The 24867-nt window shown below is 38.6% G+C and overlaps 1 protein-coding gene across 1 annotated transcript; it reads right to left on the bottom strand.

The window, feature by feature from the left end:
• Window positions 1-321: 321 nt before the first annotated feature.
• LOC107800579 (putative acetyltransferase At3g50280) lies at window positions 322-2182 on the bottom strand. The gene is made up of 2 exons (XM_016623771.2): window positions 1084-2182; window positions 322-896 (listed from the first exon to the last, which is right to left on the bottom strand). The coding sequence occupies exons 1-2, from the start codon at window positions 1997-1999 to the stop codon at window positions 439-441; spliced, it is 1374 nt and encodes a 457-aa protein (XP_016479257.1). The 5' UTR covers window positions 2000-2182; the 3' UTR covers window positions 322-438.
• Window positions 2183-24867: the final 22685 nt, after the last annotated feature.

The following is a 24867-nucleotide window of genomic DNA, read 5'->3' as shown; positions in this document are numbered from 1 at the left end:
CTTTAACTACGTAGTTCGTATAGTGAAGGAAGATTTTTTTTTTTGTATAGTGAAAGAAGATAGAGAGAGCCCATACAAGTCTTAACTATTGGTTTTTTTGTTTATGTTTTCTTATGTCAGCACTTCTTACGGTCGCTTTTTTCTCCAAAACTTCGCATAAACTTATGCGATATTATTTATAAAAAAGATATTTAAAAAAAAATAAAACTCAGTAGTTACACACCAACCAACAATGGACTTGCATTTCCACTTATGGGGTGCTCAAGTACCCATTAATTTTTATCGAAACACTATTTAAACTATACTCTAAGAAACTAGTAATGCATATAAATCCAAATCTCAGTAGCAATTTCACATTAAAAGCAGCCAAAGAATAAAATTACAACAGGAAAAAGATGTTAGTTCTCAAAAGAGGGTGATTTAGTATATCTTCTTTCTCTAAACAGTAACAGCTTTCATGAATTCTTCATCATTCTTCATTGCTAGCAAAGTCTCAGGTAAAAGACAAACTTCAATATCTACACTTCCTTCTTCTGCCCCAGGAAATAATGTTACTTTTCCATCACCTTTATTTGCCATCCCACTCCTCACTGCCACTGCTTTCCCCCAACCAAAATCAGTACTATAAACACTAAACTTTGGAGAACTACTAATTGTCAATCTATTGGCCACAAACAATGAACCCTTTGTAAATAATACAGGCTTTTCCACCCACTCCTTATATAGTTTCACCACTTCCTCATTGTTCTGAGAAGCAATTATTGTGTTCATTTGCAATGCTGCCCAGCCAAGTCCTTTCTCTAGCAGTTCCCCTGCTGTTCTTTTTACCGGCTTGAAATAAGCTGCATTTCCCCAATACCCTTCTGCCAATGGAGGATTTAGCCTCGGTCTTGTGCCTACAATAATGGACAGTATAACAATAAAGTTACAAGATTATTTTTTGTTATGTTAAAGTAACTTGACTATATTCCCTAGTAATGGCAAAGCCACATAGCTCTTTTTCCAAATCAATAACTGAATTTTATCAGCTATAAGAGTAAGTCTCAAAATTATTTTTGTCACATTAAAACAACCAATCTTTACCTACGACAATGCTGATAGTGACTTCTTCCTTGGAATCAAGCTGACGACAACGAGTAACAGATCTCCATAGATGAGCCAAAAAAGCTTGAAGAGAAGAGATGGAATTAGTACCCATTTCAGAGTTAGCTTTTGCTTTCAATTTCCCTATGCTTTCTTTACTGAGATGGAAAATCCTTTCCTTCAATGGTGGAAGCTCCATACACTCATATAATTCTTGATCTTCTAGATTCAAAGGGAGATGAATTGGAGGCTTTATATTCTCAGGAAACCACCTTTTTAAAACTGGAAGCCTACTAATAAACTCAGATCCACTGGATATTTCAGACCAAGAATTGAAGAAATTCCAAAAGCAAGTGCCATCCCCCACACTATGACTCATAGTGCAACCAATAAAATACCCATTAACAAGCTCTGTTACTTGAATTCCTAGTAATGGTTTAGTAACACATTCGATGTTACGCATTTTATTAAGTGGGAAAAGGGAATGAACAATAGGTGGCACATAACAAGATTCAAGAATTTCTTCCACAGTTAATTCTAGAGCAATAGCGTGAGTAAATTCAACTCCAGCATTATTGCAAGTGATGAAGAAAGACATCGTATCATCATTAGCATTTTTAGTAGGGGAAAAACGGCCAGCTAGAGGAGGAAAGAAGTCTAAGGTGCGAGAAAGAGATGTTTTCAAGTGATCAATTAAGGAAAGAGAGGAAAGTGATTTGAATAGAGTGTTTTCTTGTTGGGGAGTTGGTTTTCTGAAGAGGAGACCTTTTTGGATAGTATCAACAAGAAGGAATTGCAAGTCCCATGGTGTCATTTCAATTTGGGAAATGGTTGTGTTGTTGCCATTGTTGTTTGAGCTTGACAATTTGGAAGCTGCCCCAACTAAACAGGTAGAGATGACTTGAACTTCTTCCATTTTCTGAGGAGGAAGAGAAATGGATCTAGGGCAGCAGGCAAGTGTGAGAAAGGGTAGTGCTTCTATGGTTCCATGAGGATGCGGGAGACCAACAATATTTATAACATGAGTATTTTTTTGGGCAAAAATGATTTTGGCCAAAAAAACAGTGCTTGTGAGGAGGAGAAGAATCAGCTTTTTGAAAAATAAAAAAAAGTAACTTATTTTTAAAAACAATTTTGAGAAAAAATACACCTAGAAATAGTTTTCAAAAGTTTGGTCTAACACTAATTACTGTTCAAAAATACTTTTTAAATTAATTAGTCAAACACAAACAAAATTACTTTTTTAAAAATAACATTGAGAAAAGCATTTCTCGCTTATTTTAGAACAAATCAAACCATTTTAGTCATCGGTATCGAAAATTAGTGTAAGAATACATATTGTACTTAATTCAGAGACGAATAACGAGACTGCCAGAGATTATAAACTAATGGTATAAATATTGTTTTATATATTAGGTCATTTAAAATATAATTACAAGTAACTAATAGAATTACGATACTGGCGTAAAATAATTTATATTGTCGGGTGTATTTATGACATGATCAGAACAAGCACATGCTGTGAGATCTAAATGCCAATTGCTTCACTTACTCTATAAAGAGCTACCAAAGATTTGGCTGGCTGGACCAAAAGAATATCACCATTTTCAAGTGTATATAAAGTTGATTCCAGTCAGAGTAATAAAATGGTACTCCATAGAATAAGAAAAATTAAATAAAATACAAACAAAATATACACATTGTCATTTGAGCCAAAATTTTAGTTGGCCCATCTCTGGATGGTAACAATTTTAATTTGAAAAAATTCAAAAAGATAATATAAAACCCTCGTAAAATATAAATTTAAATAATTACAAATTCATGGCATGCTGAAGGGGTAGTTATGCGTTTTCCAAAAAAAAAAAAAGGATTGGCGTTAATAACTCAAAGACACAATTTGAAGACCATCTATGTTATTTTTATTTCCCTTTTGTAGTTTAAAGACTATAATTTCATTAGCTATTGTTTCAAGTTAGTTACTTATATGGTACTTTCTATTTTCTGCAGATAGCCCCACGTTTAATTATCCTGAACAAATCCTAGCGTCATCATATATGTAGATTGGTGTTAATCTAAGCAAGTTAATACAGAGTTGATGTGATCCGATACAATAACATATACTATTTCTTTGGAATAAATGCAAAGATGGAAGGAAAAAAAAAAAGAATAAACATAAAATTATTGTCATAATAAAGTAAATATATGTCACAAAATGTAAAGATTAGTAATGCATGCAAGTGGATTATCTCGTGTTGGATATTTTTAATAAATTCTCTTTTGAAGAGTGTGAGGGTATATTTATCTTTTTTATTTATTTAAAATATGCATTACTAATAACCCGTATTTTTATTTAACATGTTACTCTGCACAAAATAATATAGACTCGTGCATAACTCATTTCGGTAAATTATGCGGAAAACAAAAAGAGGCAAGCACTATTTTAAAAGGCGTGGGCGTAAGGTGAGGCATTTTACATATGCCTCTGCGAGGCGTAAGCCCCGAGGTACGGGCGTAAGCTCCATAGGTATTTAATTTTTAATATTTTATAAAATAATATAATTATAATAAATATTTATAAACATGTAAAATTACATAAAAAAAACTATATATATATATATTAGAAGCTCAAGTAACTTGAGTCGAAAAAAATAAAGTTTTCTACATGGAGGAACAAAAATGATGACTAACCTTCAATTTGAACTTTGAACTTGCTGTTACGAAGGAGAATGAAGTTCTTTTTGTATTTGTAAAAAAAATAAATATTCGTTGCTTTTGGGAGATATTAGCAGATTAGCGGATAAAATAAAGAATTGGGAAAGACCACAAATTGGGGCTTCAATCAATAAAAAAAGGTTTTGACTTTTAAATTTAATACATTACAGTTCCTTTTTAAAATTTTTGAATAATTACCAAGCTGAATTTTGAAAATTTGGGTATTATATGAAGGACTTATTCAACAAATTTTGTTTTAATTTGAAACAATCTCTGGGGCTTACGCCTCACAAAAAATAAACTCGCCTCAAATGCCCGGGCGTACGCCCCAAATTGTTGAGAGTACGCCTCTTGAGACTTTCGCCCCACACCATCGCCCCAGGGCGTTTTTGGTGTGCCTCGCCCCGAAAATGCCTTTTAAAACACTGGAGGCAACCACACAATGTATATAATTGTCTTGAGTTTTATGCAGCGATTAGTTCATTAATATAAGACATGACCTAAATTTGTTCACGACTAATTTTGGAGTCAGAGTATTCAATCTTGGAGCCAAAATATTCAAATTTGGAGCCAAAGAATTCTAGCTTTGAGCCAAAGAATAAAAGTATTTTTTTATTCCTTTTTTTTTACTTGGGACTAAGAAGTTTACCCTATAAATATGGGCCATCTTATTTCATTTGAGTCATCCCATATTTTGATTAGAAACTCATATTCAGTATTCTTCTGATAGAGAGTTTTGCTATATTCCATGGAGTTAGTATTGAAAAACACTTTGAGTGAACCTCTTCTTTGTGAGTGATTGTGTTACGACCCGACCGATCGTTTTGAGTATTACAGCCTAGTTTCCCCATTTACTGCTCAATTTATGCTTTATTATTGTTGTATGACTTGCCGGAGTATTTGGTTCAGGTCCGGAAGGATTTCGAAATGAATTGAGACACTTAGTCTCATAATCGAAAACTTAAGTTGGAAAAGTTTACCGGATATTGACTTATATGTAAACGACCTTGGATTTGAATTCTGATGATTCCAATAGTTTCGTATGGTGATTTTGGACTTAGGAGCGTGTCCGGATTATTATTTGGAGGTCCATAGTGGAATTAGGCTTGAAATGACGAAAGTTAAATTTTTGAAGTTTGACCGGGGGTTGACCTTTTGATATCGGGGTCGGAATCAGATTCTGGAAATTGGAATAGGTCCGTAATATAAAATGTGACTTGTGTGCAAAATTTGAGGTCAATCGGATGTGATTTGATAGGTTTCGGCATCAGTTATAGAATTTGAAAGTTCAAAGTTCATTAGGCTGGAATCCGTGTATAATTCGTGTTTTCGATGTTGCTTGAGGTTGTTTGAGGATTCTACTAAGTTCATATTGAGATATAAGACTTGTTGGTATATTTGGTTGACGTCCAGGGGGCCTCGAGTGAGTCTCGGATGGTTAACGTTTTAAATTCGGACTTAAAATCATTGCTGGAAATTTTGCTTATGGTATTTTCGCACCTGCGGAGGTCTGACCGCAGGTGCGAGGCCGCATGTGCGCGCAACCAGTCGCAGAAGAGGCCAATAGTGGAGTTGGCAGTGCTCGCAGGTGCGAGAATTTTTGCCCACATCTGCGAGGCCGCAAGGGCGAATAGGTTGGCGCAGAAGCGAAAAATGGTGAGTTGGGCAGCGCAGGTGCAACAATTTTCCGCAGAAGCGAGGGTCGCAGGTGCGACCCCTTGTCCGCAGATGCGGAAGTCGCTGGGGCAGTGTTAAAAATGAGAGTTTTCGGGATTTTCTCATTTTGGACATTTTAGAGCTCGGCTTGGGCGATTTTGGAGAGGAATTTTTTCACATAACTTGGGGTAAGTGTTCTTGACTCCCTTGTGATTATATTTCATGAATTAATCTTTATTTTTGGTGTAAGATTTTCGAATCTTCAAGAGAAATCGAAGGAAATTCCTATAACTTCATAAAAAGAATTTTTGAGTTTTGAATATCGAGTTGTAGTCGGAATTGAGTGAAATTAGTATGGTTCAACTTGTAATTGGATGGGTTATCAGATTTTGTGAGTTTCGTCGGGTTCCGAGACGCGTGCCCCACTAGCAATTTTTGGAGTGTAATTTCGGATTTTGGGGAAAATATTAGTATTTTGATATGAAATTAATTCCTATAAAATTTGTAGACTAAATTAAATTTATTGTGGCTAGATTCGAGCCATTCGGGAGTTGATACGCGCAGAATGAAATTTCTGGAGCATTTTGATCTTGCTCGGAATTGGATTCGTCTTGTTCGAGGTAAGTAACCCTTCTAATCTTGGAGCTGAGGGTATGAACCCTGATTATACGTGTTATGTATTTGAAATCATGAATTCTCTACGTACTAGAGTTATCAAAATGTGATTCATGCTATAATCTATGTTTAGGCTACATGTCTATCATGTTGGGACCCACCGAGGTCATTTCTGCTGTTAAGTTATCTGCTTACATTGCATTACATACTCAGTCATACGCATTCATATTCATATCATATCTCAGTCTCTCTTATTATTTATTGATACAATCATATCATTATTTTTGGGCTATTTTTATGACATTGTGAGCCCATAAGAGAGAGACTGGAGAGATTGATGACTAAGTGAGGCCGAGGGCCTGATTATTCTGATATTGATACTGATTTATGATAGCGCTTGGGCTGAAGGAACCCCTCTGGAGTCTGCACACACCCACAGTGAGTGCGGTTGATATTATATGGAGATGGATCTTCTCCACAGGGCTGGATTGGCCTTCCTCGGTACTGGGTGACTTATAGTCAGTGATGTATATGTTCTGGGATGGATCTTCCCTGGGCCGTATGGGCCATATACAGTACCGAGTGGTTGAGTATTTGAGAGTGTGAACCTGGAGATGGATCTTCTCTACAGGGCTGGATTGGCTTTCCTCGGTACTAGGTGACTTATAGTCAGTGATGTATATGTTCCAGGATGGATCTTCCCTGGGCCGTATGGGCCATATACAGTACCGAGTGGTTGAGTATTCGAGAGTATGAGCACATAAGGCTGTCAGCATGGTGCATCATATACAACATTGCATTGATATGCACACATGATATACAAGCATAGAGATGTATTTTCCTCATGTTGTACGATATCGCATCATTCATGATTTCTCACACATGTTGACAAATGGGCATAGTGATGCATTGGTTTTACACTGGTTATCTGGAAAGAAAATGAAACATCTTATTTATTATTGAAAGAATTTTGGGAAAAATTATTATTTTCAAACTTACTCATATTTTTGACAACTTCGGTAAACGATTTGAGTTTTTCACTAATATACTTGAAAGGTAGAACTATTTTCAAAAGTCATGATTTAGCTGAGCATTTATTCTTTGAGTTGCTTCTGGTATTACTTGTTTTACACTGGTTATCTGGAAAGAAAATGAAACATCTTATTTATTATTGAAAGAATTTTGGGAAAAATTATTATTTTCAAACTTACTCATATTTTTGACAACTTCGGTAAACGATTTGAGTTTTTCACTAATATACTTGAAAGGCAGAACCATTTTCAAAAGTCATGATTTAGCTGAGCATTTATTCTTTGAGTTGCTTCTGGTATTACTTGTTTTATGTTGTTATGAACTATTGTTGGTTATGGAAGTTGGACTCTGACCTTGGTACAAGCTTGTCACTATATTCAACCTAAAGTTAGGTTTGATACTTATTGAGTACATGAGGTCGGTTGTAATCATACTACACTTTTGCACCTTGCGTGCAGATGTTGGCTGCTGATGTTGCTGTGTTCATTGGAAGCTGGATCAGAAGATGTACCTGCGTTCCGGTTGCTGCTGCCTCTTGTTCATAGTAGCCTTAGATTTATAAAACTTTGTTTATGTACTTTTCAAACAGACGATGTATTACTTCATACCAGCTTGTATACTTTATTCTTAGAAGCTCATGATTTGTACTACCAGTTCTTGGGGAATGTATAAGATTAAGATTTTTCTTTACTTAAATTGCTTTAATAATTATTATTGGAATTGGATAGTGATAATTGGCTTACCTAGCGGGTTGGGTTAGGTGCCATTAGGACTAGTTGGATTTTGGGTCGTGACAAGGTGGTATCAGAGCACTAGGTTCATTGGTTCTACAAGTCATGAGCAAGTGTCTAGTTGTCACGCCCCGAAATTCCCTCCTTCGGACCGTGATGGCGCCTAACATTTCCCTTGCTAGGCAAGCCAACGTTAGAATAATATTAACTAATTTTTAAATAATTTTTAAATTATTAATAATCAAGAAAACAAAAACGGAAGCAAAGTTTGAAATATAGTGAATAATTCATAAAAACAACGGTGTCTAAATACCATCCCAGAATTGGTGTCACAAGTACACGAGCATCTAGAATAAATACAAATAAGGTCTGAATAAAATAAAGTTGTCTGGGAATAAACACACAGCTAAAGTAAAATAGACGGGACTTCAGAACTGCGGACGCCATGCAGTTATACCTCAAGTCTCCTCTGGTAGCTGAAATCCGAGCAAGTCTATGGTACGCCGCTGGGACCAACTCCAAAATCTGCACAAGAAGTGCAGAGTGTAGTATCAGTACAACCGACCCCTTGTACTGGTAAGTACTGAGCCTAACCTCGACGAAGTAGTGACGAGGCTAAGGCGGTTCACTTATATTAACCTGTACGCAATATTAGTAACAACAACAATAATAGAAATAAATCAGATAATTCATTTATAATTATTGAAGGCAACTCAGCAGTCATAACCAATTATCATTTTCATTAAGCCAACTCAGCAGTCATAACTAATTATTATTTCAACTAATTCTATTGCAACGTGGAACCCACCCTCACAATATATTCACATTCAATTCTGTTGCAGCGTGCAACCCGCTCTCCTAATATTTTCCTTTTAATCAAGTCTGTCATATATTTATTTCAATCAAGTATATATATAGACTTTTAAATAAGTCTGTTGCGGTGTGCAATCCGATTCCCCAATATTGACTTTTAATAAGTCTGTTGCGGCGTGCAACCCGATCCTCCAATATTAATTTTTTAACAAGTCTGTTGCGACGTGCAACCCGATCCTCCAATATTGACTTTTCATTAAGTCTGTTGCGGCGTGCAACCCGATCCTCCAAAATTAACTTTTAATAAGTCTGTTGCGGTGTGCAACCCGATCCTCCAATATTTCCATTTCAATCAATTCTTATAGAAGAAATTCCCAATAAACGCAACAATTAATATAAAATCATAAGACAACAAGCATACAACAATTTTAATTTAATTATGAAACAAACAATGACAATCAGCAATTTATTATAGAAATCATGGAGGAAATAGGAAGTTTAATATTTAATATACTAAATCTCAAATAACAATTAAAACACATAATTCAAATAGCATGTAACAATTAATGCATGAATTCAAGAATTAATATTTTGACAAAGAATAAGAGAGAAATAATTATTAGAATAATTAATTTATGATTAAAAATAATTTATGAATTTTCAAGTAAGCAGGCAAACAATTAATTTGACGATGTATAAACACTCGTCACCTCGCATATACGTCGTTCACATGCAATTCACATAACAAATAATTTAAGGGTTTTATTCCCTCAAGTCAAGGTTAACCCCGACACTTACCTCGCTTTGCGAATTCCAATCAATTATTCAACCACAACTTTTCCTTTTAAATTTTCCTCCGAAAGCTTCAAAACTATTCACAAACAATTCGATATATTCAATACGAATCATAGGAATTAATTTCATATATATTTACAAATTTTTCGGATAAAAATCCGAAATTCATTAAAATATTCGGCAGTGGGACCCGCATCTCAAATCTCGAAAATACTCGCAAAATCCGAACACCCGTTCCGATACGAGCTCAACCATACCAAATTTGTCCAATTCCGATATCAAATGGACCTACAAATCTTAAATCTTCATTTTTGGAAGATTTTATAAAAATCTAATTTTTCTTCCATAAATTCACGAATTCATGATATAAATGAGTATGAAATCATGAAATATAATCAATATAGGATAAGGAACACTTACCCCAATGTTTTTCCGTGAAAATCGCCCAAAAATCGCCTTACCCGAGCTCAAATATGGGAAAGAATTGAAAATGGGTCGAAACCCCATTTCTAGAACTTAAGTTCTGTTTCTGGGATTTTTACCCTTCGCGAACGCGGTCAGTGCCTCGCGTTCGCGAAGCACATTTTTGTGCTACCAAAACTTTGCTCTTTGCGAATGCGAAGGCAATGTCGCGAACGCGAAGCCTTGCCAAATTTGGTCTTCGCGAACGCGATACACCCTACGCAAACGGGAAGCTTTAACTCTTGGTGCCCAGCCAGGCCTCGCCTTCTACGCGAACGCGAACACTTCCACGCGTTCGCGATGAACACTGCCCACTTCCCTTCGCAAATGCATCCCCCTCTTCGCGAACGCGAAGAGTAAATTTTACATACCTCCAGTTTCTTCTTCGCGAACACGAGCCACCTCTCGCGAACGCGAAGAAGGATACGAGAAGCAGGTTTCTACAGTTTTTCCCAAGTCCAAAAATGGTCCGTTAATCACCCGAAATCAATCCGATCCCTCGGGGCTCCAAACCAAACATGCACCCAAGTCCTAAAATATCATACGAACTTGCTCGCGCTATCGAATCGCCAAAATAACACCTAGAACTACGAATCGGACACCAAATCAAAGGAAGTTTTCAAGAAAACTTTAAAACTTATATTTTTACAACCGGACGTCCGAATCACGTCAAATCAACTATGATTCTCACCAAATTCGGCAGATATGTCATAAATATTATAATGGACCTATACCGGGCTTCCGAACCAAAATACGGACCCGAGGTCAATAAATCCAACATCAGTAATTTCTTAGAAATCATTAAGCTTTCAAGCTTTTAATTTTTCAACAAAATTCCATAACTCGGGCTAGGGACCTCGGAATTTGATTCTGGGCATACGCCCAAGTCCCAAATCACGATACAGACCTACCAGAATTTTCAAAATACTGATCCGAGTCCGTTTTCTCAAAATGTTGACCAAAGTCAACTTAGTTGAGTTTTAAAGGTCTATTTCCCATTTTAATCCATTTTTCACATAAAAACTTTTCTGGAAAATTGTACGGACTGTGCACGTAAGTCGAGGAATGATAAATGGTGCTTTTCGAGGTCTTAGAATAAAGAATTACTTATTAAATTTAAAGATGACATTTTGGGTAATCACATTCTCCACCTCTAAAACAAACATTCGTCCTCGAACGGAGTTAGAAAGAAGTACCTAAGCTTTTGAATAAGTGTGGATATTTACTCCGCATGTCCGACTCGGACTTCCAGGTGGCTGCCTCTACCGACTGACCTCTCCATTGCACCCGAACTGAAGGATAACTTTTTGACCTCAACTGTCGGACCTGCCGGGCTAGAATAGCCACCGACTCCTCCTCGTAAGTCAAATCTTTGTCCAATTGGACTGAGCTGAAATCTAACACATGGGACGGATCGCCATGATATTTCCAGAGCATAGACACATGGAACACTGGATGAACCGCTGATAAACTTGGTGGTAATACAAGCCTATAGGCTACTTCACCCACCCTTTCAAGAATTTCAAAGCGTCTGATATACCTAGGGCTCAACTTGCCCTTCTTTTCGAACCTCATTACACCTTTCATAGGTGAAACCCGGAGCAATATTCGTTCTCCAACCATGAATGCAATATCACGAACTTTACGGTCGGCATAACTCTTTTGCCTAGACTGAGCTGTGCGAAGTCGATCCTGAATAATCTTGACCTTATCCAAGGCATCCTGTACCAAATCGGTACCTAACAACCGAGCCTCTCCCGGTTCAAACCAACCAACTGGCGATTGGCATCGCCTTCCGTATAATGCCTCATATGGAGCCATCTGAATGCTCGACTGGTAGCTATTATTATAAGCAACTCCGCAAGTGGCAATAAATGATCCCCAAGAACCTCCAAGGTCTATAACACAAACGCGTAGCATATCTTCCAATATCTGAATAGTGCGCTCTGACTGTCCGTCTATCTGTGGATGAAATGTTGTACTCAACTCCACCCACGTGCCTAACTCACGCTGTACAGCCCTCCAGAAATGTGAGGTAAACTGCGTACCTCGATCTGAAATAATAGACACAGGCACACCGTGAAGGCGTACAATCTCACAAATGTAAATTTCAGATAACCTCTCTAAAGAATAGGTAACTGCCACTGGAATGAAATGGGCTGACTTGGTCAACCTGTCCACAATGACCCAAACTGCGTCAAATTTTCTCTGAGTCCGTGGGAGCGCAAAAACAAAATACATAGTGATACGCTCCCACTCTCACTCAGGAATTTCTAACTTCTAAAGCAAACCACCATGTCTTTAATGCTCGTACTTAACTTGTTGACAATTCAGACACCGAGCTACATGTGCAACTATATCATTTTTCATTCTCCTCCACCAATAATGTTGCCGCAAATCTTGATACATTTTAGCGGTACCTGGATGAATAGAATACCCGAAACTGTGTGCCTCTTCAATAATTAACTCACGAAGCCCATCCACATTAGGCACACAAATATGGCCCTACATTCGCAGAACTCCATCTTCCACCACAGCAACCTGTTTGGCATCACTGTGCCGCACCGTGTCCTTAAGGACAAGTAAATGAGGATCATCATACTGCCTCTCTCTGATGCGCTTATATAAAGAAGACCGAGCGGCTGTGCAAGCTAGAACTCGACTGGGTTCTGAAATATCTAACCTCAGGAACTGATTAGCCAAAGTTTGAACATTTGTAGCTTATGGCCTCTCACCAACCAGCATATATGCAAGACTACCCATACTCACAGCCTTTCCACTCAAAGCATCGGCCACCACATTGGCCTTTCCGGGGTGATACAAAATAGTGATATCATAGTCTTTCAACAACTCCAACCATCTTCTCTGCCTCAAATTAAGATCTTTTTGTTTGAACAGATACTGAAGGCTACAATGATCAGTAAATACCTCACACGAGACACCGTAGAGGTAATGCCTCCAAATCTTCAGCGCATGAACAATGGCTGCCAATTTTAAGTCATGAACAGGATAATTCTTCTCTTGAACTTTCAACTGCCGTGACGCATATGCAGTTACCTTGCCATTTTGCATTAATATTGCACCAAGCCCAATGTGAGATGCGTCACAATATACCGTATATGATCCTGAACCTGTGGGTAATACCAATACTGGCGCCGTAGTCAAAGCGGTCTTGAGCTTCTGAAAGTTCAACTCACACTCGTCTGACCATCTGAATGTAACACCCTTCTGGGTCAATATGGTCTTAATAGTTGTTCATAATCAATTACAGAATCGTCAATTAACTTCATGTTAACAAAAATCTCGTTTCAAATCTTCACAATACTAATAACGAGATACGAGACATGAAGACCTCATAATTGTTTACCCGAATTAACTAGTCACATTTAATGCCACCTGGGCAGGCACCTACCTCATAGGTTACAACTCAATATTACTACACGAATTTGGCAAGTATGCACAAAGAATTTCATACAAATATTTTAAAATAACCCTAGCAGGCATGACTCCCTATTAGTACTATTGTACAAATTTAATTTCACAAGGGAGGATTTAAACACAAGGATTTTTATCACAAGGATCTCGTCCTTATATAACTTCCACTGCAACTCGTAACCCAGTTTAAACATATCACTTTATATTAAAATGCGAGGATCTCGTTCTCAGTTTTGAATCACAAGTAATATGCACATCGTGCCAATCGAAAATTTCCATTTTCTCCTTTTAAATAATTTCGGTTACATAAAATCACAACACATAATGAACCCCACACCGGTAAGGCATATAATTCCCAATTTGTAATTAATTATCCGGAAATTACATCAAAACTTATTGATATGAGTAATAGAAAGCCACCTTTAGCCTCACAGCTCTTATTAGTGACCAATATGGAATGATAGGTGTAGTTATCTCCATAGAATCTCCCAACATGAGTAAACACATAAGTAGATTATAGAATTACGAAGCTCACTCATAAATGGAGCACAATAGGAGGACTCGTCTTGATACTCAGAACCAAATCAAGTTAAGGAAATTATTCCTTTATATTAAATCGAGATCGCGCCTGTAACGACACCATCTGATGTATCGACCTCCGCCATACCATAAAATAATTGTATCAACGACTGGGCCTCCACCTCTAGGACGCCTTCTACCCACCTGTCCTCCACCTTAACTGGTCGTGTGGGTGGTGTAGTAACTGCAATGGGGCACGTAGCATGAGTGCTTTGATGAAATATATCTCTCCCAAGTCTGGGACAATTTTATCATGATGTGCCTAGTATCACCGCATTCATAACAACCCATTTACGAGTTTGGCTGCTCATACTGAGTTTGTGCCAGATAACTGTAATAACCATTGTAGGAAACTTATGTCAGTGGTGCATTAAAAGAACTTACTAGAGCACCTCGATTAATCCGATGTGCGAACTGGGCTAGCCGACTGCCCGAGCCCCCGCCATAATGATTTATACTCGCAGAGTAGAATCCACTGAATCCCCCAGAATCTCGAGATGTCTTGGTCTCCTTAGTTGATGGGTATCGAGATGACGTGGTCTTGCGATTTAAGGTCACTCATGATGAATGTTGATTGAAATAAAATGTGTGCTGGTAAGAGAAATGTTATTTAAAAGGCAAGCCAAGAGGATATCTGAAGAAGTTAGGTCAGTTTAGTAGTGTCTTAGATTGGCATGGTAAGAGAAACGATCGGTTCCTTGGTGCGATAAGGCTATACTGGTGTTGGAGGCTATGTTTATGGGTTTGGTGGTCTGCGAGACTGGGTTTCTTAAGAAGACTTTGTTTTAATGGTTTGGTTATGTGCAAATGGGTCCCGAAAAGGTTTTGACGATTTAGACCATGACTTGAGGTTTGTGTCCTCTACGGTTATGGGAAATCGGTCGCGTGTTACGATTTTATCCTGAAATGAGTTAGGTGAAGGAGGTTTCTAGCTTATGAAGTGTTTATTCTACTAGTGGTTCAAGAGTCATGATGAAATTCTTTTACTCTCGCGTAATTGCATGATAGGTACAGTGAGTGGTGTGGAATTGGTATTGAAGGATCAAGGATGAAGTTCAGTTTTGACATAAATGTCACGAGCTCGAGGGGAGCGGGGGAGATTTCAGATGTTTAGATAATATTGGCGTTATTTTAGTGTCGCCTAAGAATGGTGTTATGTGGAAGAGGCATTGTGTATTAATTTGCAAATTCTTGATTAGCACTATAGAATAGCATGGTTGGTAGCCATGGATGTACAAATTTCGTTACTTGGTGCGGAAGGTTGTGGGAAAATTGTATAGGTGTAATGTTCCAGTCATTTAAAGGAGAGAGATTAAGATCAGGTATGGAGATTCTGGTACTATCGTAGATTGGAGAGTTTATATCTGAAAGACGCGTTATTCCTTGGTTGCAGACTATGGAAGTCTTTTTAGGTCATGGATAGGGCCATTGTGGATCTTGAAAGGATATATACCTATTTTGAGGTGTTTGGAATCGGTTTAGAGGTCCATTGGTAGGCCTAATGTGAAGGTATATTCTACACCAGATCATATATGTTTATACAACACAATATTTTTCTATGGATGAGTCTTCGAGCGTGGTGGATGTTCTTCCTGTCATCATATATTTTATGTGTTACTTTTTTTATGCTAGAAGGGTATGAGGCGGCTTGATTATTCACGCGCATGATGTGGTCCTATGTAGGTTTGTGGTGTTATATGACTGAAATGGCTCTCGAGATGTTGGTTGTATATTGCACCTTAGTTGTTCTTAGCCCTTTCTAGCACATGATGCTATCTGTCTCCCCATGGTTATGTTTATGCACTTGGAGTGATTATGGTTGATATATGTCTATCTACTGAGTATGAGCATTTTGGCTCGATGGACTTTCCCATATAGATTGTGATGATTGGATCGGGTTGCGCGCCACCACGGGTATCATGTTTGGATCGAGTTGCACATCGCACCGGTGAGATATTGTGTACGATTCCTTATACTATTTTTTGTGTTTTACTTCTCCTTTGTAGGATAGATTCATAGTATTTTGTTCGGTGGTCATATCTATCATGTGTGCGGGATAGTTCTGTACCTGAGTTTCCTTTTCTTATTGGTCATATTCGAGTTGTGGCTTGTTGGGCGCACGGATCGCCTCGTATGAGATTTTAGAAAGTGTTTTATGTGGCTTATCAACCTAGAAGCTTGTATTGGGTGAGACGAGGTTGTTGGACCTGGAATAGTAAAATCAAATTTGTATAATGTATGTTTAGAGGGGAAATATCATTAATCAATTTAGAGTACGATAATGGTTCTTGTCGAACGGAAGAACTTCATGATTTATTAATCTGACGGGTAGTTATGAGATTCTGTACATCGCTTTCATCGTTGCAGTGTTGTAAGGGTTGGAACAAGACTATAAGGCCCCCGTTAAAATTTTCTAATGATTTAAGATTTTAAAGTACGCCAACGGTATTTGGGAATAATGTATTCGAGTATTAAAGGAGACCCATGGGATGGAACCACATTATTTTGAAATGAAAATATATTTTTAAGGTGTGTTGGAACATACTAAGAAGTTTTGTGAATGGCAAGAATTTGTGTGGAATAAGTTGGATACATTAAGTGAAAAGGATGTCTCAATTCGCACATGATCCTACTTCAAACGCATGATTCTACTAAACTATAAGCACTTAGGAGGCACTCTACCTATAAAATTAAATCCCTTTGAGTCTAGTTTCCAACGCATTAAACCGTTTGTCATTTAGACACTCCTACAAGAAGTTATGACCAAATTCAAAAACGGCTGGCAGAATGTGATTCTGCAGTCAATTTCACGACCGCAGAATCATTCTGCGAACCGTATAAGTGGCCTGCGGACCGTAGAATGGTCGCAGACCTGACCAGTCTAGCCTAGTTCCGGGCATCAGTTTTGTGGTCCATTTTTCGGACCGCATACCCGTTATGCGGTCCATTCTGCGATCGCAGACCTGAGTTCGGAGGGTCCATTTTTCTATTTTTATAACTCGGCCCCATTTTGATAAATAGCCTTTGGGGCTCATTTTGAAGGCAAAAATATGATATTTTTAAAGAGAACTAAGAGTGTTCTAGAGAGAGGAAGAAGCTAAAGTGCTTTGTTTATCAAGATCTTGTCCAAGATTTGAAATCCAATAAGGAAATCTCACAAGATCTTCACTCAAGAGGTAAGATTCTAACCCTAGTCTTCAATTTCAAGTTTGGGGTAAAAGATGGGTGATTGAGAGTATGATTCTTGGGTGTGAGAGTATTATGTATACATGTATGTACCAATAAGGTTTATGGAAAGATTGTTGAGCCTAAATGGGTAAAGATTAGGTAGTGAAGTGAATGGAATCTTGTGGAAGAACTTTGTAACCAATTTACACATCTAGTATTCGATAAAATGCTCAAATGACCTGAGGCCATTAATATCTTCCTAATTTGTGTTTAATTTTGTTATGTCTCAAAATAGATTTAACGTTTCTACGATTTTCGGAACATTGTAGTAACTTAAGGTAAGTTCAAAGCGAGGTATGTTGGCTAAACTTCTCTCCTAGTATTGAATTCCATGATGTTCTTGTAAGTCTCGAGTAATTCATTATAAATTGACTATTCTGAATAAGCTTTGTGTTGAAAGGTATATGTTCAAAATGTGTTCCAGATGCTTTTATTATATGATGTTATCCTTCGGGATTGTATTCAAAGCATTAGTTGGGTATAAAAATGTTATGACTCCAAGTAGTGTTTCAAGTGAAGGTTATTATGCCAAATTATGTAAGAAGTCTCAATGTGCATAAGACTCTTAATTGCTCATAGGTATACTAAAAGTCGTGATTAGGGATTCTTTTTTGTCGATAATCTATAAAGATGCTTGAAAGTGAAAGTAGTGAGTTGGGGATATAAAGTGTGAACACCGTGCCAAGAATGAAAGTTATACTTATGGCCAATAACGCCAATGAAATGAAATGATGTGTGAAATATTATGAAATAAGACTTGATTCAACTATTCTAAACTGACTCCGAAAATAGAATTATCCAAAAGCTTATGTACTCAAGTCATGTCCAAATGTAGTTTTTCTAACTAATGTTATGCTTGGTAGGTATTTCCAATATGTTTTGGGTTCTTACATATTCATGAGTTAAAATTGTGTATTGCCCTTTTGGGGAAAGGTATTTCAATAGTATTCTATATGATGGTGTTTATGATGATAATCCTTGAAAGTAAAGAAATGAAAGTGAGGAATATGATATACGGCCACAGTCCCATGAATGAAGAATAATATGTATGGCCAAGGGATCCAATGAAATAAGGATGTTGTAAGTAGTTGAAAGTAATTGTGAAGTGATATATGGTGTGAAAGGTTATGAGATGAACGTATTTGTACTTATGTTTCCAATGTGTTATAAGCTCCTACACCCTCAAAAGGAGAGGATATGGTGTCCTAAATATTTTAAATGTATTGATATCCTATGATCACCCATGGCAAGTATAAGTAAGTGATGGTATGAACATGAAAGGTGGTCGGTAGCCAAAATGAGAATTATGAGGTGTTGTATGTCCCTATGGTTTCAATCATAGTATGTATGCTACTAAAATAATTAATGTAAATGACTTCGATGTTAAGCCCCCAAGAATCATGAACTTAGTTAATGACCTTAAGATGACAAGAGAGTATATAATGTAGTGGAAGAGGGATGTCCTATGCTAAGTGACGATAAATCTTATGGAAAACGTATTTGGGTCATGTGCCATTGAAATTGACTTATTGATTTACCATACGTGTGCTAACGTAATGAGTTGTGTTCCTCCATATTGAGTATGAACATGAACATGAAGTATTCCAATGATATGGGAAATTACAACCTTAAAGGTAATGTTAATCACGTCGCTTTGATTATATATATGATATTGTGATACACTTCCACCCGCAAATATTGGGGTGAGGCGGTAGGGACGTTTTGTGTAGAGATTGTGATATTGTGATACACCTTCACCCGCACATATTGGGGTGAGGCGGAAGGGCCACTTTGTGCAGAGATTGTGGTATTGTGATACACCTCCACCCGCATATATTGGGGTGAGGCGGCAGGGCCGCTTTGTGTAGAGATTATGGTATTGTGATATACCTCCACCCACATATATTGGGGTGAGGCGGCATGGCCGCTTTGTGTAGAGATTATGGTATCGTGATACACCTCCACCCACATATGTTGGGGTGAGGTGGTAGGGCCGCTTTGTGTGAAGGTGGTGATACACCTCAGCCTTCTTATTTTCTTTCCTTGGTACATGTTGAATAGTCACGTCACTGACCCATCCCATTAATTTTTTAGCATAATCATGATATGGGCGTAGTTTAGGTTTCTTAACCTCATAACTACCTAAAAATTGGTTGATCACCAACTGAGAGTCACCAAAGACTTGCAATTGCAACCGCTTCATTTCGACAGCCATTTCAAGCCCAAGTATTAGTGCTTGATACTCAGCAACGTTGTTAGAGCAGAGTTGCGTCAACGTAAAAGAGTAAGGTAGAACTTCACCTTGAGAAGTAACAAATACTACACCAGCACCAGCTCATCCATGATGTGCAACACCATCAAAGTACATCTTATATGGAGGTTGAACTTCAATGACCATTGCGTCCTCATCGGGCAGTTCATCAGTTAGCTCCCAATCATCAGGTATAGGGTGATCTGCCAAGAAGTCTGCCAATGCTTGTCCTTTTATAGCCTTTTGAGGGATGTACATGATTTCAAAATGTTGAAATTGGAGGTACCACCTTGCTAGTTGATCAATAAGGACAGGTTTTGACATCACAAACTTGATGGGATTTTCTCTAGAAACCAAACAAACGACATGAGCTTGAAAGTAGTGCTTCAACTTTTGGATTGAGAAGACTAGCGCTAAACATAACTTTTCAATTGGCGAATAATTCAGCTCATGTGGTTTCATCATCCTGCTTAAGTAGTAAAGGGAGTTTTCCTTCCCTTCACTATTTTCTTGGGCCAACAGTGCTCCAACAGACCTTTCTTGTGCTGAAATGTACAGTATCAGCGGCTTTCCAAGTATAGGGGCTGCCAAAACTGGAGGCTTCATCAAGTAGGATTTAATGGTCTCAAAGGCATTGCTACACACTTGGTCCCATTTGAAAGGGACACCTTTCTTCATAAGGCGACTGAATGGTTGGAACCTCCCAGATAGGTTTGAGATGAATCTCCTAAGGTACGCTAACTTTCCTTGCATACTTTTTAATTCGTGAATATCCCGAGGCTCAGGCATTTTCAAAATGGCATCCACTTTGGCTTGATCAATTTCGACCCCTCTATGTCGGACAATGAAACCAAGGAACTTTCCAGAAGTAACTCCAAAGGCACATTTCAATGGATTCATCCTAAGTCGGTACCTCCAGAGCAACTCGAACACCATTCTCATGTTTTTCAAGTGGTTGCTCTTCTCTCTTGATTTTATCACCAAGTCATCAACATAGCATTCAACATTCTTGTGGAGAAAATCATCAAAAATATTCTGCATAGCCCTTTGGTAAGTAGCACCAGCGTTCTTCAAGCCAAAAGGCATTACCTTGTACCAATAAATGCCCTTGGGGTATGGAATGCAGTAAGCTCTTCATCTTTTGGTGCCATGCGAATTTGGTTATAGCCCGATGAACCGTCCATAAATGACATTGCCTCATACCCAGTAGTAGCATCGATCATCAGCTCTGGAATAGGAAGTGGGAATTCATCTTTCGGGCACATATTACTGAGATCCCTAAAGTTAACGCACACTCAAATATGGCCATTTTTATTCCTTACAGGGACAATACTTGAAACCCATGTTGGGTATTTAACTTCACAAATAAAGCCAGCTTCAATGAGTTTGTTAACTTCGGTTTCAATCAAGGTAACCAAGTCTGGCCTAAAGTGCCTTTGGCCTTGTTTAACAGGGCGAGCACCATTCTTGACGGCAAGGTGATGGACTGCTACTTTCGGGTCCAAGTCAGGCATCTCTTTGTAGCTCCAAGCAAATACATCCAAGAACTCCTTGAGTAACTCAATATAAGTGCTTTCTTCATCAACTTCTAGTAAAGCATTTAGGTAGGTGGGTCTTGGTTCTTCATCGGTGTCAAGGTTAACTTCTTTTAAGGCATCAACTGTAGTATTCACTCCTTCTTCAAGTTTAGCTGGAGCATCTTCCGTATCTTTATCTTCTTGAGAGTCCCCATCATTGAAGGATATGTGATAACATGGTGAAACATCATCCAATTCTGCATTATCCTCCATTGAAGATGGAACACTATTCTCGCCTTGTACAGTAACATGATACAAATAACCCACACTTTCTTCATCTTTGTCACGTTCCTTAGTGTAGACCACAATATATGGCTTTACCTTCAGTACTTCTTTGCATGAAACCATAAGTTTTGTTTGTCGCCTCATTCTAGAAGGAACCAAACTTTGGAAATCCTTAGAGATCTTCTGGATTTTGGGTGAAGCGGGTGTTCTTATGCTTTGAAAATTTCTCTATAACTTGTTCCCCTTCTTTAATGGACCCAATCTCTCAAACACAGAAGTCCTCATAGTTGATTTTCCAAGTCGATCATAAATAGAAGGCCTGTTAGAAGCGGCAGATTCGTCTTCTACAGTGATATAATTTTTGCTCGCCCTTCTTATGGAGATGTGCACTGGTAACGGTTGCTTGTATCCCAAACCTTCATGTGGTTTCCTCGTCGTATCTTCTGATGGGAGCTTCTCTAACTTTGACGGCTCATTGGGATTGTATCCAGCTTTTACAAATAGCCTGTAAGCATTAGGATCAAAACCTTCATCTGTTCGCTTTGTAGGGAGTGCCACATTCTGCAAACGATTTTGGGCTACAAACCCTACAAGTGGCTTTGAGGACAACTTTACTGCCTCAAATCATTTTACCGGAAGAGTTAACTCTTTTAGCATGTTAGTTTGGAGATTAGATGATTCGCCTTCATTTTTATTTCTTTTAGGGACATATTGGAGTACAGGACTTACTTTCTTGCCATAAGACGCAATATCCCCTCTATGAGATTTATTCACGTTGGGTTGTACCTCCTTAGTAACAGCTTTGGCTCTACCAGCAATCACCTCATCTCTTTTATTTGTGGGCTCGTCATTCTTGATTTTCATGCCATCATCGGTTTTTAGCTCATTCACAATGCGGTTCTCAAGTAAAACTTTGCATCGGTGAAGTGTGACTCAGCCTCGGTGAATGGCTCATCATCAGCAACTATCTTCTTCTCGACTTCACCCTCATAGTACTTCAAACATTGATGGTAGGTAGATGGAACCATTTTATTCTCATGTATCCAAGTCCTTCTGAGCAAGACATTGTATGAAGTCTTTGCATCGTTCACATGCAGCCATGCACTTGATTGCATATCTTCAATGATGATTCCCAACCTGATCGCACTTATGGCTCTTTGTCCCCCTTGGTTGAATCCTTGGATCATCACATGACTTTCTGAGAGTTCGTTCATGGGAATACCAAGTTCTTTCACAGTGCGAATTGGCAAAATGTTCACTGAGGATCCTCCATCAACCAAAATTTGATTTACCCTTTCATCACATATATAGCCAGGTACAATGGGCAGTTATGAAGAGTGTCACCTAGCAGAAGATCATCATTTGTGAACGTGACTTTTTCCTCACAAGCATTAACTTCTTGAGGAGTGGACTCGATGAGCTTTTCCGAAGATGGTGCCAACAGTAGGTCATCACTCTTTTCTTCCCCTTGGTCACCATGGCAACATGAAGCATCAATACCCCCATAGGAAATCTTCGTGCGGAACCAACTTGGTAAGAACTCCTCCAAGGTCACTGGATGTCGTGGCTTTTGAGGGTGGTGTACCTCCACTTTTGCTTTCTTTAAGTGCTTAACTGGATTCCATCTCCTTGGTCTTTTTACCATCATTTTACTTGTTGGTTGTTCTACTGATTCTTTTCGTGGGCTCCTTCTGTGGTGCCTACGATGAGTCACCAACGTCCAACCTTTATCATCCTCAGGTTGATCGTCTTCAACTTTGTTGTTCTCTAGTAATTCTTCATCTTTACTAATTCGTCTGGACTGAATGAGCCAAATGTAATAGAGACTTGGTTTGCGCTTGCTTTCTCATCTTCAAGCACGATATTCTTTTCACGAGCCAAGTCCATAACTTTGTCCTTGAAGACAAAGCACTTCTCCAGAGGGTGGCTCACAAGTTGATGATATTTGTAGTAATTTGGGTTATCAGTTTTCCCAGCTTCATTTGGTCGCTTCATCTCCGGAAGCTCAATGAGATTTAACTCGAGGAGTTTTTTGAAAATGGCTGGCACATCAAAATCCAGAAATGGGTACTCTTTCTCTTGCATTTCTATTAGAGTCAACTTTCCACTTGGCTTATCTTGAAACGAAGTGGATTTCATACTCTGTTTCTTGCTCACCTTCATCGTGAACTTCACATGTGATGTGTTGACATTCATAGCTTCTTTGTTTTCAGATCTTGGTACAAACTTGCTGTATTTTCTGATGTTTTGCTTGTCGTTCCCTTTGCGAGGTTCATAGATAGGCAGCCTTTCATTTCTAGCGGAGGCCATGCTCAATTCTATGTCATGGGCACGAGTTGCAAGTTCTTCAAATGTGCTAGGCTTGATACCTTGCAAGAGGTAGCGCAATCCCCAATGCATGCCTTGGATGCACATCTCTATGCCAGAAGCTTCACTAAGCTTGTCTTTACAGTTAAGGCTTGCGTTCCTCCAACGATTGATAAAGTCGATAATTGGTTCACCCTTCCATTGACAAGTATTTGTGAGTTCCACCATGCTCACAGTGCGCCTTATGCTATAAAAGCGATTGAGGAACTCTTTCTCTAGTTGATCCCATCTATCAATAGATCCTGCATCGAGGTCTGTATACCAATCAAAAGCATTTCCTTTTAGCGAGCGAACAAACTGTTTGACAAGGTAATCTCCATAAGTCCCAGCGTTATTGCATGTCTCAACGAAGTGCGCCACATGTTGCTTTGGATTTCCTTTACCATCAAACTGTTGAAACTTTGGAGGTTGATAGCCAGCAGGCATCTTCAACATATTGATCCTTGCAGTGTACGACTTTGCGTATGTAAGGGAGGACTTGGCAGCAACTTCATGCTTGTTCTTAATGGTTCCTTCAATAAACTCCTTCAGTTGATCGATTGGAATCATCCCTTCAGATGAGACAGGGATAGCCTTAACGGATGCTACTTGTCTTGGGGGAGAATCACCCTCTGGAACTTTTGGGAGCTTACCAGGTGCGTGGGTGGATTCTTCTTTCATCAAGATTTCCACCCTATCTGTTAGCTTGTCGATTCTAGCATCTTGATTTTGCATGCACTTGGTCAAGCCAGTGATTGCTTCCGTCAAGTTTGCCAACTTCTCCTCCACAGATGAAGTGTTTGTCACCATGGCTTTCATGATTGTCGTGGACGATGGAGAGTAGCATGAATTTTCACACATATTGATCCTTGATTGGCTCACGCTATGTGGTGTAAGTGGGGAGGATCCATCACTTGAAGCATCATCATCTTCCTTCACAGCAGAGTGCTTGGATCCAGAGAGGTCAAGCAGAACAAGAGTTTTCTTGATCTTTTCAGCAACATCGCTTCCTCTTTCGGGTGCGTTTGTGAAAGATCTTGATCCTTTTGAGGATGAAGATCCGAAAACAGGGGTTGATGCGGATGACACTTGGGGTGCTTGTTGTCCTAACGTGCTTGCTTTTCTCCTCGTAACTGGTCCAAAGCTTCCAAAGGTAACATCAAGGATGCTTTCCATATCAGCATAGAACCTGGAATTAGCAGCCTTGGTGGAAATTGAACCGGGGTTGATTTTTTTTTAAAGCCATTTCAATGTTCTTGAACATCGATGATTGAAAAGTTGAGATGAGAGATAGAGATTGTCCCACTGGGCGTGCCAGAATTTGTTG

Source organism: Nicotiana tabacum, chromosome 15 (assembly GCF_000715075.1).
Source record: "Nicotiana tabacum cultivar K326 chromosome 15, ASM71507v2, whole genome shotgun sequence".
NCBI lineage: Eukaryota > Viridiplantae > Streptophyta > Magnoliopsida > Solanales > Solanaceae > Nicotiana > Nicotiana tabacum.
This window is presented reverse-complemented; position numbering and strand designations above follow the sequence as displayed.